Source organism: Sinocyclocheilus grahami, unplaced genomic scaffold, assembly GCF_001515645.1.
Source record: "Sinocyclocheilus grahami isolate Dianchi unplaced genomic scaffold, SAMN03320097.WGS_v1.1 scaffold566.1, whole genome shotgun sequence".
Lineage (NCBI taxonomy): Eukaryota > Metazoa > Chordata > Actinopteri > Cypriniformes > Cyprinidae > Sinocyclocheilus > Sinocyclocheilus grahami.
This window is the reverse complement of record NW_015505745.1, coordinates 1434332-1447273: the sequence shown is the minus strand read 5'-3', so window position 1 is coordinate 1447273 and position 12942 is coordinate 1434332. Positions and strand designations below refer to the sequence as shown.

Genomic DNA, 12942 nt, shown 5'->3' with positions numbered 1-12942 from the left:
TTGACACAGCATTATTCATATTTCCACTCAATATTTTTATCATTTATCTCATCATCTTTCACTCATGTATTCATTCTTTTCTATGAGTGTTCTCATCTTATCAGTACTATCTGAGTTCACTCTCATCTCATCTTCTATTACTTCCTGACCTCTTTCCCATGGTGGTTGTTTTTATATGCATGGCCTACACATTTGGCCCTTTCTTTCTCTTTCTCCCTCTCATCCTCCTTTTTTATTTTGTACAATTGTAGTGCATGGTGCATGTTCCTTAGGTCTCTCCCTCTCTCTTTCTCTGCCCCTTCCCCTATCTCTCTTTATCTCTCCCCAGTGCAACATCCAGGACTTAAAATCTTCCGTTCTGACTCCAGCAGCTCCATATCATCTCGCATAGGTTGGGTTTTTCTCTCTCCTTCTAGTTCGGATATTCTTCTTTTTCACTCGTTTGGTTTCCCTCTCTTTTCCTCTTTTTCCCTCACACCTCGTTTGGTTCTTTGTTGCTTTGCTGTGCTTTGCTGACCGTGACACTGATTCTAATCGGCCCCCACCCTCACGCCTGGAGCTCATAATGAATCAGTTGCGCTTTGAGAATTCTGGCTCAGTCATGTTTACATAACTTCCTGCATTTTGATTTGAGATACTTAATGCATATTTATATTCCAAAAATGGTGTTTGTAGACCGTTTATTCCCTTTTGTTGCCAAGCAAGATATCTTATCTTAATGGAAAAGTTCACCCAAACATCTTTCTAAACATGTATGACTTTTTTTCTTTTGTAAAACATAAAAGAAGATATTTTGAAGAATGTTTAAGCTGCTCTTCTGTACAATGCAAGTAAATGAGGAATGCTAGATTTAACGTCAGTAACGTTAAACAAATCAATTTGAGGTGATTGACATATGCTAAATTTCTCATTAATACATATTTGGAACGAATTGAAGGTGAGTAAACGATGACCGAATTTTCATTTTTGGGTGAACTATCCCTTTCAACAGAATGTGAGTGTGCTTATGTGACTCTTTCTGTGGGATGGTGTGAATGCGTGTTTTCATGTTGTCTCTTGTGTCTCTCAGTGACGGTCACTCCTGGCTATTTCTGCTGCAGAGGTACCTCATCTTCTCTCCTTTCTCACCTCTTAACTCTTTTCCTGTTTGACGGCATCTGTCTGTCTATTCCATTCTGAGCCTCTAAACCTTTTTGTCCAGCTTTGGGTCCATCCTATCACTGCTGTGTCTTTTAGTGTATGTGTGTGAGTGTGTGAGGTCTATGTGTCAGCTAGCATCATGCTAACCATTCAAACCAGGCTTGGCCAGGCCTGGACTCGATTCCTTTCATGTGTGTCCTGGATGAGTATTGCAAGTGTAGAAGCATCCAGGACCCAGGGTGTGGCCAGGCTTGGGGTTTCTAATATTGTTTGAAGCAACTCTCGAAGAGCAATTACTCATGGAGAAATGAATTACAGGCCCCACCAGGTTTGTGGGGAGGAAATTATATGGTGCGGCAGTTATCGACTGCCCTGCTCTGACTGGGTTTGATGGAAAAGTGAGTGTCATGCAGTGTTGGGGAAGCTACTTTGAAACTGTAGCTTGCCACGCTAAAAGCTACTTATAATTTAAAGTAGTTGAAGTACAGTAAAATCACACTTTTTGACAAATTAATTAGCCACACTACACACTAATACCAAAACAGTAGCTAAGGACACAAACTATGTAAGTGACTGACCACTGATAGTTTATGGCAATGTCAAATCAAGTGGCTTTTATTTATTTTAAGAAGGATAGATAAGGTCATTTTTAAGCAACACATTTCACAAAAAGACATTTGTTAGATAATAAAGCAGTTGAATCACTGTTCTGGATTAAGTAAAAGAATTGTGACACTTTGTAGTTGTCAGATATTAGTGGGTCAGGTTGGCGATTAATGTGATGAACTACATCTGTGGTTAGAACACCTGCTAAACTTAAGGAAAATTGGCTTAATAAATACAACTAATTTGAAACCAGTGTCATTTTAGTATTATTTTTACACTATTAAAGTTTTTATGTATATTCTAATAGCTTTAATACATGAATTAGCTTTTTATTTTTACATTTTAGTAATTTGGTTATGTGCTTTTTTTATGTTTCTATTTACTTTAGCTTATTTTAGCCAAGGCAACATTACGTTTTTCATCTAATATTTAGATTTAGCTTTTTTCAATTAATGAAAAAATTTAATAGTTTACTTTTATTTTTAGTTAACAATAACGGAACACCCTACATTTATATTACTTTGTTGAAAACATTGATGAACAGCAGCATTTGATTAAATGTTTTGCTACAAAACAGTAGGCATAAAATATTATGCAGGGACTGAATGAATGCGCAATGAATTATCTAAACGATTACCTAAAATCCCAGTATAAGGGAGTGGTGTTTGATTGTTGCATTTTGCTCGTATGTAAGGCTACATGCTATGTCCTATTGTAACTACTGAAAAATGTAACTGAATTTTCTGTGCTTTTAGTTAGATACTCCCCAACACTGATGTCTTGTTGAGGGCATAACAGGGAACTTCTGACCACAGCTACTGCTGCCATTGTGCGCATCTCTCTCTCTCTCTCTCTCTCTCTCTCTCTCTCTCTCTCAGCTGGCTGCTCTGGTCTGCGTGTTGTGCAAGGGCTGCTGCGTTGGGTGTCTGTTATTGAGAATGCTCCATGGAAGCTTGCGTTGGTTTTCAGTGTTTGCTAAAAGCATTATCAGGCATGACCCTCAGGTATCTGTCTGTTTATGCTGTTTATGCGTGTGCACTCTTTTACGTGGTGGGCTGAGGGAAGCTGTGCTTTTTTCTATTTTTTTTTTGTGAGTTCTTGTTTTGAAGATGCTTGCTCTGACTCACTTCACTGTTAACCCCCTGCATCGTGTCCACCACGCACACTGACCGCTTTTAAAGTGGGTAAACGATCCCTCTGTCTGCATTGAGTCAAAGCAGTGGGCCGGAGGAAGTGCTGACTCTCTCCACTCACACTGCTCTCTGCCTAATTATCGTCCCTTACGGCCTAGCAGCTGATTTACTTTCTCCTCCTTTCATCTTCTGCAGCACGTGGACGTACCAACCTGGAGCTTCGAGAAAAGTTCATTCTTCCAGAGGGAGCTACGCAGGGTCTGGCGGCCTTCCGGTCCCGGGGGCGGCGATCCAAACCTTCGTCACGCACTGCCTCGCCCACCCGTTCATCTTCATCTGCCTCGCACAGCGCCCACAGCTGCGCCTCTCTACCCTCCGCACCCGCAACGCCCACAGCCTCCTCAAGGGTGAGTGACCCCATATTACACTCCATAAGGACATAACCCGTGCTTGCTGTTTGTTGTGGGAGCATGCTTATACACGAATTTTCATTAAAAATCTCTAAAAATCAGTCTCACACAGTTTACTTGTTGTATCATATGTTACAGTTCAAAGGTTTGGGGTCAGTAAGATTTTTCTTATTGAAAGACGATAATACATTTATTCAGCAAGGATGCATTTCATTTATCAAAAATAACATTAAGTACTTTCAAAAGATTTAGCTTTGCCATCACAGAATATATTTTGAATTATATTCAACCAGAAAACAGTTATTTTAAAGTTTTTAGTGTATTTTTGGTCAAATAAACAGCCTTGGTGAGCATCAGAGACTTCTTTAAAAATGAAACATTAAAAATCTTACCGACCCGAAACATTTGAACTGTAGTGAACATTTAATCACAGTTTATCTAGATATACAGTTGTGCTTGTTTACAAGCATTTGTATAGACAGAATTTGCAGAATCGGTAATGATGTTTAGCATTTTACAAAAACAAGAGATAAAATCTTAGTTACTACTGCCCTGAAGATGCTGACGCATAACAGATATGTGCATATCTTTGCATATATATATATATATATATATATATATGCGGTACAAAATAGGAAACAAAATCCAATTATAATGAGAAATATCTTGCAGACTCTTAACAGTTGACCACAACTGTAGGTTCTCTTGCAAAAGCATTGGTAATTAATGTCCTTTTTCGCATAACACATAACATTATACTTCATATCTGAGTGTTCTTCATGGTCTTTACATACATCTGTGTGTTTCATGAGTATTTGAATATGTCTGATTGCTTGTATTTTATGTGGTCATCTAAAGTTTAAACACTGCCTTTTTGGATTTTTTTTTAAGCAAGGATGCATTAAATTGATTGAAAGTGCCAGTGAAGGCATTTAGAATGTTACAAAAGATTTCTGGTTCAAGTAAATGCTGTTCTATATATTAAGCACAGCAATTTATATTACAAAATAAGAAATCTTTCTTGAGCACCAAATCAGCATATTAGAATGGCTGCTGAAAATTCAGCGTTGCCATCACATGATTAAATTACATTTTAATATATATTCAAATAGAAAACAGTTATTTCAAATTGTAATAATATTTCACAATATCACTGTTTTTACTGCAATTTCATCAAATAAATGTGGCCTTGGTGAGCATAAGAGACTTGTTTTAAAAACATTAAAAAACTCTTACAGACCCCAAACTTTTGAACGGTAGTGTGTGTGTGTGTGTGTGTGTGTGTGTGTGTGTGTGTGTGCATGTATATTATTATAAAATATTTTTTAAGGCCGACATATCAGTCTGTCACTAATCCTTAAGATGTCTTGAAATCAGCAGTGTGGTGTCTCCTTTTTGGTGGATGGTTTCTCTGTCTCTCTGGTTGTGGTGTTTGTTTACATTATTGTTTTAGGATCAGGACATGATCACTACTGTCTCTGCATGTCAAAATCATATTGTCATCTGTGAGATTTTTATTTGTTCTTTGTCTTTTTGTCCCTCTCCCCTCCCTTGCTTGGAAAATGTGCCTTCCTCCACCCTTCCTCCCTGTTTGTTCTCATCTCCACCTACAAAAACACTATTCTCTGCCATGCTGCATCGCCTCCCTCCACTTTACTCTTTTTCCATTTATCCTGGCTTCTTCCCACTGCTTTTTTGCTACTTGGCTCTCCCTCGTCCTATTTGCTACCGCATTTCCCAGTCCTCCCAATCCCAATCTCGTGGCTATGCCAAGCCCTGGCTGGCACACAGTAAAACTCCAACACCAACCAAGTGCCAGTCCTGCCCAGAGCACAGCCAGACCCCTGGGCACGAGGTAACACACTGCCCCCTCCCAGTGCCCTAGCACACTAACAGTAAAAGCTTTAAGTGCGGCCTGATCTCAACAATTGGGAAGGACCTGAGGTAGATGGCTCCGTAAACTCTGTGACCCTTATATGTTGCTAAAGAGTGTAAACTGTGACCTTATGCAGCTTAGTCTCCAGTGTGATAACAGACAGATGTAGCTGGCTTGAGAAACAGTTTCAGTTCACTTCATGTTCATCAAGAAATCATTCTGTTAAACCATCTTATGTGGTGATAGTTTTTCATCGTCCAGGTCTTGGTAGAGAGTCTGGTAGAATGTAACCAAAAGTAGCTGGATTTTTCCAGAAAACAAATTCCAGTTACTTTTAGCTACATTTGACCAGATTTATCTGTTAGTTTTATTATCCGTAGCTACACAGGACAAATCTGACCTTTTGTAATAAACGTTCTCTCTTTGCTTTTATAGGGAGGCTCCACATCTAAGCTGAAAAGACCAACTTTCCATTCCAGCCGTGGCTCCTTAACTGGTGAGAACGGTGGAACACCAACCGCTACTAAACCTGGACGCTCCGGTACGAAACTGCTTCACTCACTCAGACATTTTAAACTGATGTGAATTGAAAATTCACATTGTGAATGAACTGAAAGTATAACACGCATTTTCTGTAAAGCAGCTTTGAAACGGTATTGTGAAAAGCTGTATAAAAATCAACTTGAATGTAGGTGTAACTGAAGGTACTAACAGACCCTTCTGGAAAGCATAGTTAGCTACACTACAAGCTAATAACAAAAAGTATTGAATATTGAAACCATTTAAGAGGGCAGTATATTTTAGTGCTGCAACCAATAAGTTTGTGATTTTTACGTTCAAGATAATCTTCACAAATAACTTTTATGAATTTTGAATCCTAACTACAATCGGCTGAAGTAAAAAGCTAAAGGTAGGCTATAATTGAACACTTCATCATCACCACCACTCTTTCAGTCTTTAAGATCTACAAGTTGGAAAGTTTACAAGACTTATAAAAGTTATAAAAAATAGTTTGCAAGAGAATGACTCTAAACAAAATGAGGCTGTTAAAGTGGACTAGTGTTAGTTTAGTTTAGTTTATTGTCCTTTCGGAGATTCTTTTTGTGTCTGTGGCAACTCTTCAGTGATCAACAACAATAATTAACAATACAAACATCAACAGGTTACAACACATTACAAATAAATACAACCAGCATCAAACAACATCCCTCTCACAACAACTGAATCACTGCCATAGATGTCAAATGACAACTGTGATATCACAAAAGTTTATTTAACAGAGCTATACTGGATGATATAAAAGATCTTTGTGCACGGGCAGTCCGTAATAATGGTGCCCTGTACCTTCGACCAGATGGTAATAACTCATATTCACCACAAAGAGGATGCCATGCATCCAGAAAAATTGCATGGCTTTTCCTCACAGCTCGAAATTCACATAGTTTTATCAGACTATGCTGTTGTTTACCTGCAATCTTACTAGCCATATTAACAATTTTATTTAGTTTGTTCTTATTTACTACAGACAGTGAGAAATACCAGGCAACAAAGCTTAAAGTCGAGATACTCTCCACAAATAAACGATAGAATAGAGCCAACATATATGTATCCACACCAAACTGTCGAAGCTTACGCATGAAATACAATCATTGCAGCCCTTTCTGTGAACCGCTGCTGTATTTACATCCCATGTCAGTTTTACATCAATGATTGTCCCTAGATATTTATATTCATTTACAACTTCAATGCCCTCACCATTAACAGTTACAGTGAGTAGATGAGTTTTCCTGTTGGGGGTAATGATGTATAATGCCCCCGACAACATCTGTAGTCCCATTTAGCCACTTGTTAACAACACAAAGGGAGTTTTACTGATGTATTTAATGTTGTAGAATAAATATCTTCAGCTTGTGTTAACCACAGACCTTATTTAACCAAAAGCCCATTCAGAAAACGCATTGACTTTGGGGCCATGGAACTGGTTTTAGGACTCATTCCTGCAGCACATTATTATCAATATATTACTGTCTATTAGCATACTTTGGTATTGTTTTTTGTCTAGTATAACAAAACAATGTAACAATTAATTTACACTAAATTCTAAATGAATGAAACTAGAAAGCACCTAAATTTATGTTAGTCAAAATACAGTGATGAACAGTGGCATTTAAGTCACTATATCAGTACCAAAACAAAAAAGAAAGAAAAAACATTTAGCGCAGGAACTCAAACAAATTAATATTTTTGTTGTTGTTGTTGTTGTTTGTTTTAACAAACCTCCTTGTGTTAAGTTCATTGATCCATCCAAAACAAGCCTGTTTGCTAAAATTAATAAATTACAGTTTATGTGACTTGCTCTGCTGTAAAGCACAGTGCACAAAAAATGTCACATTCCACATGTTGGATAAACTAGCCAATTACTGGTCAGGTAATGGGTTAGTTACAGTATTAGTGTTGCTATTTAAAAAAAAATGTACTCCAAGTATTACATTTTAAGATTGTGGGTGTTGTTACTATTTGGCTTTCCATTATATTTGTAATACATCCTGATTTGCCGTATTACTGTACCCTTAAACTTGAATCATCTTCCTTCATCAGACACCAAACGCACTCCGTCCTCGACGAGCGGCCCAGCCAGTCGAGCAGGGAGTCGTGCTGGAAGCCGCGCCAGCAGCCGAAGGGGCAGCGACGCTTCAGACACGTCTGAGCTCATGGAGACACGCTCGGCTTGCTCCGACACCTCAGACACCCCTCACCGGCCTGGGGCCAAACCCTCCAAAATCCCCACCATCTCCAAGAAGGCCCCCAGCCCCAAAACACCAGCGGCCAAGAAATGAAGTCGCCACCTTATCAGTCTATGTGACTGACTCTGAGGTGGTTGTGATTTAACCAGCAGGAGGAGAACACCACACCTTCCTCTCTCAGACGGCTAATGTGCCGTTCCGCCAGCTCAGACGAGACAGGACTAGACTTAACACCTCCAGCGTCTAGCGCAGCCGCACACTGCTGCACCACCCAGATCAATACCTACCATAATGCTGCCTTATTTGTGTTCTACATCATGTCCTTAATTTGACTGGCATTGCGTTTTCTTGAATGTGCGATGGAGAACATCCGGTGTGAGCAGACATGTCTCCACAGACACTCAGGAGGGACGTCAGTTCTGCACCAGGGAAGAACTATTCTATTCACTATTCTTCACTATGAATATGCAACCGCCCGTCACTCTCCAAACCTCATGCATGGTTGTCACTTTGGAGATGTTTGGTTGGGCAAACTCGCCCTTTTCACTGGTATGCAGACCAGTCTCGCCTGGGTGTCTATGCCACTGCAAACTAGAGGAAATCAATTAAAAACAGACGTTTTCCTCCTGGACACTTGTATGTTTGTGTGAATGAATGTGTGGTAGTTCCTGTCATGGTAAATTAACGCAGTAATACAGAGAGGTAGTGGAGGATACATATCTCTAGCCTTCCCAAGGTGTGAAGATTCTTGTGACGAGAAAATTAGATCCTTCACGTCACACGTGATCCATTTAAAGGAACTCCTATAGCGCACAGCACACAAGTTTCATGAGCTCGCACCGACGGTCTTCTCCACTGTGTGTCCACACAGTCTAGTTGTGTCCTTTTGTTACAGACATCATGTTACAGAGCTTTTCCACAGGATGCAAAAATGATTACAATTGTGAATGTTTGTTTCATGGTTAATTTATAATCCTTACGTTTTGTTTCTTTTGTAGAATAAAGAGCTGTATTTATTTGTGATTGCAGTATCTTATCAACTCTTAAGAATGACTAGTATTAACACAACAGGAATCGCTCTTGGTTTTGTTTTTGTACGTCCGCTCCTGACGTAATGAAGTTCTCTGACTGATCATTTCTGATGTTATAACTGACCAGGAAGCTTAATGATTCCAATGGTGGCCTTTTTGCCGGCGACTAACTTTAGATGACGTCAAAAGTGGCTTCCTACTTGTTCTTTCGTGACGGAAGTACCCTAAATAATGAATGATGGGAGCGGCTCGCGTTGCCCCTGTTAAAAACAGCGCTTTGAATCTTGTCTTTGACAAGCTGAAGTATATGAATACCTGAAGAAAGGTGATTTTTATTTATTTATTGTGTCCTTGGGAGGGAGGTGAGGGCTGTGAAAGGATCCACATTTTGATTGTGTTACTCTTTTGACATGACTGAGAAACAGGGGTGCAATTGTGTAAAAGTAAAGAAGTTATGATTATAAATCCTTTTTGTTCTCTTTTGTATTAAAACAATGCTTGCAGTAAAACGGTCTGGTTTTGTGTTGTCGAGTGGTGTGTGTGAGCGTGCAGGGATGCCACAGTTAACAGGAAATGGCACAGTAATTACAAGCAGTAGAGATAATGACACACCCCATTAAATCTTCAAAAGGGGATGAGCCTTTGGTGTGTGCAGAGATTTGAACACACTGCACTTTTATAGAAGATTTACAGTCATTCGGGAGTTCAGAAACGGGCCCACGAGTGAATAGAAGCACCTTTGTTTGTGCCGTGTGTGTTGGTCACACTTAAGTAGTGTGTGTTTGTACTGGACTCTGTGTATGTTTGGTGGTCCGATGCAGCGGATGGGGTTTGGGAAGGGTGGGGTTTCATCATCTCCATTCTGCAGCTGTGTGTCTGTGTTTATATACAAATATTTAAACCCACTCACATCCTTTCCCACCAAACACCATCCACACCACCGAGCCGAGTTCTCGTGGCATCTCACAGACCTGCAGTGTTATTTCATTCTTATAATCAACTGAGGTCTATACACATAATCCCTCATTTTATTTGCATTTTTAGTTGTTTTTATCACACTGTTTTCCTATAATAATAAAAAAACTCACTTTATATGGGGGTTTGCATAATGGCATGTCAATGGCCCTCATTTTTATTTTAAATTTCAACAAGATTTTGGGTAAAACAAATGTATATACTACTTTTATATCTATATAAATATTTATACACATTATTTTATGTAATTTAATATTTTGTGTAATTCATAATATATATTAATTGCAAATCAAGGTTCCATATATATATATATCTTCAATAAGACAGCGTTGCTCTGTCACTCTTTGGCTATTGTTGAAACCACAGAATATAAATACAATTTTCATGTTACCGTCACCATAAAAACTCATTTCTAGTCTGTGCAAAGGTTGGATCACATCTGAGAACATCTTTATGCCAAACCACATGATAATTGTCAGCAATTTGTGAGGTATGTGTAGAAGATGAGACGGTTTGATAGTAGATGGAGATTGAGGTGAGAAGGGTTTAGGGAAGAGCGGGCGGAGGATCCAGTCGTTGGAAACACTCCCTCTGCGTAAGTGTGTATCTTGGAGGGAAGGAGGTCACCCGTGTTCAGATTATGCCTTCAACGCAAGCAGCACACAGGCTAGGAATACCACAGCTCACTGGGATCTCGCAACTTCACAATTCAGAAAAACATTTGGGGATGGTAACAGTAGTCTGGTGAACAAATCATTTTCTCACTCAAAATCCTGAAATATATATATTTTTGATTTTTCAGGAGTCTTGGATATTTCCACCCATTGGATTAAACATTTGAATCCCAATATTAATGGATTACTGCAAGGGAGTTTTGTAACTTTTGGTTTTTCATTTAAACAGAGGATTTCATCAGCTTGGAGTTGTGACATCTTCTCAACAGGAGCAGAAGCAGGTGGTGTGTTTCATCCAGAAACCTTTGAAGAAAAAAAACCTTTGAAACCTGATGTTTGCGAGGCCCTGTGTTTTTATTTACTCTACCTAAAGACTTTAATTTCACATTATGCTTAGTCCGTCCAATTCCGAGATCACTGCTGAAGGAATTTGAGCTTCTAGGAAGACCCGTTTGTTTTCTCTTCCAGTTTCTAGGATATTTGTTTTTTGTTGTCCATCTCTGTAAGCACATTGAAGAGAAGCCCTGTGGTTTGGTAAATGAAATGACAGCATGAGGAATGACTGTCAAAAGGCGATAAACTGAGTGGCTTGTAGCAGTAAACATTGCACTCTTTCAAATAACGATGACTGCTGTGGAATCTGAGTGGCTTAGACGTCGGAGTGTTATTCAGAGTTGAACTTCAAGACAGTAGTCAGACCATTCCAGAGAAGACCAACGTCGGGTAAACACCCAGAGGTTTTGGAGGGATAAATACGATCTTTATAGACCGCTGCAATGGAGCAGAGCTCTTCTGCCACACCAATGGGCAAACAGGAGAGTGTGGTTGAGTGTGTGTCCTCACACCGCAGCAGAGGGAGGAAGGAGAGCTGTGGCAGCCGAACCCGAGGCCGCCAGCGACTGTTTGCTCTGCCTGTCCTCCTCCCTCTCTGCATGCTGCTGTGTGTTTGGGCTCAGGTGGAAGGAGTGGTGCATTCCAGCTTCCGCAGGCTCAGTGGTCGTGAAAAGAAGGAGATGCAGAAGGAGATTTTATCCATTTTGGGTCTACCCGGCCGGCCCAGACCTCACCCGCCTCTGCGGCCCCCTTCCTCTGCCCCGCTCTTCATGCTGGACCTTTACCATGCCGTGTCGTACGAGGCCGATGATGGACTGGGTTTGGGCTTCACTCCAGAAGGGGTCAGTCATGCGGCGCTGCCCACTTTAAGCACACACACGCCGCCCCTCGGCACAGTGGTTAGCGAGGCCGACACGGTTATGAGCTTTGTCAACCTGGGTAAGTGAAAGCTGGCAAGGGTTAAACGCACTTCACTTACAGAAGACATGAATTACTATACAGCGGCCCATGTGTGGACATAAACCACACTTGAAAATGTGTAAATGTCATTGTATTATATAATGCATTATATCGAGTGTCATTTATTTAAAAGAAAGACAAGACAATCAGTACATTTCACACTGAGAAGTTTGTTGCAACAACAAATACTTTCACAAAAAATTATTTTGGACACTTTCTGTTTGTCAAACTGGAACTTAATGTCAGTGTTAATTTAGTATTATTTATATATACTATATGTTATTTATAGATTATCTTTAATGAATAAGCTTTTATTTTTATATTTTCAGTTTTCATTTTAACGTTTTAGTAATTTTGTTCTGTGCTTTTGTTATTGTTTTTCTTTTAATATTTTGATTCAGCCTTCATTTGTTTTTTAGTTTTTGTTTTAGTACTTCAAATTCAGCTTATTTCAGTATTTCTATTTTTATTTATTTTTCATCTAACATTTATATTTTATTTTAGCTTTATTTCAGTTAATATTATATATTTGTATACATTTAGTTAGCAGTAACAACGCTGGTTTATATGAAAGCCTGCCTTAGAGATCAAGTTTAAAATAAGAAGCAAAATCACACTGTTAGATATAGTCACATTTACAGTAAATAATACATTTTTAATTTTACATTTATTTTTTTAGTTCATTTCTCTTTTTTTTGAGGAGCTAAGAGGCTTCCATATGTCCACAGAAATTCACCTTGACTTAAATGTCATTGCAAAAATAACTATAAAGTGGTTAGTTATTAGAACAAGTGCAATTGTTTGCAAATACCACTTGGTTTGATATTTGAGCTATTACAATGGCATTTTAAGTCTGCTTTCAGTGCCCTAATGTCTTTTTGGGGAGCACAATAAATAATGCTGTTTTATAGCACAAAAATACTGTATTGGAAGCCAGATAGTTATTCATATACAATGCCATTTGTCATTGATTTTGAGAAGCTGACGAGGCTTGTAGTGTGTACTGATAATACAGTCTGTTCACTGAGACAGACCCACAATCACTCCATCATCTCTTCCT

At 39.1% G+C, this 12942-nt stretch overlaps 2 protein-coding genes across 2 annotated transcripts in view; both read left to right on the top strand.

Annotated features, from left to right (window-relative positions):
- macf1a (microtubule actin crosslinking factor 1a) overlaps nucleotides 1-9449 on the top strand; it is a 176573-nt gene extending 167124 nt beyond the window's left edge. The window contains exons 95-98 of the mRNA XM_016239453.1: nucleotides 3075-3286; nucleotides 5031-5144; nucleotides 5601-5706; nucleotides 7764-9449. Of these exons, the coding sequence (XP_016094939.1) occupies nucleotides 3075-3286; nucleotides 5031-5144; nucleotides 5601-5706; nucleotides 7764-8002 (671 nt within the window). The 3' untranslated portion in view covers nucleotides 8003-9449. The remainder of the gene's footprint in view (nucleotides 1-3074; nucleotides 3287-5030; nucleotides 5145-5600; nucleotides 5707-7763) is intronic.
- A 1482-nt stretch (nucleotides 9450-10931) lies between these two features.
- Nucleotides 10932-12942, top strand: part of LOC107556408 (bone morphogenetic protein 8A-like) — a 7741-nt gene continuing 5730 nt past the window's right edge. Inside the window, exon 1 of the mRNA XM_016239520.1 lies at nucleotides 10932-11861. Within this exon, the coding sequence (XP_016095006.1) occupies nucleotides 11366-11861 (496 nt within the window). The 5' untranslated portion in view covers nucleotides 10932-11365. The remainder of the gene's footprint in view (nucleotides 11862-12942) is intronic.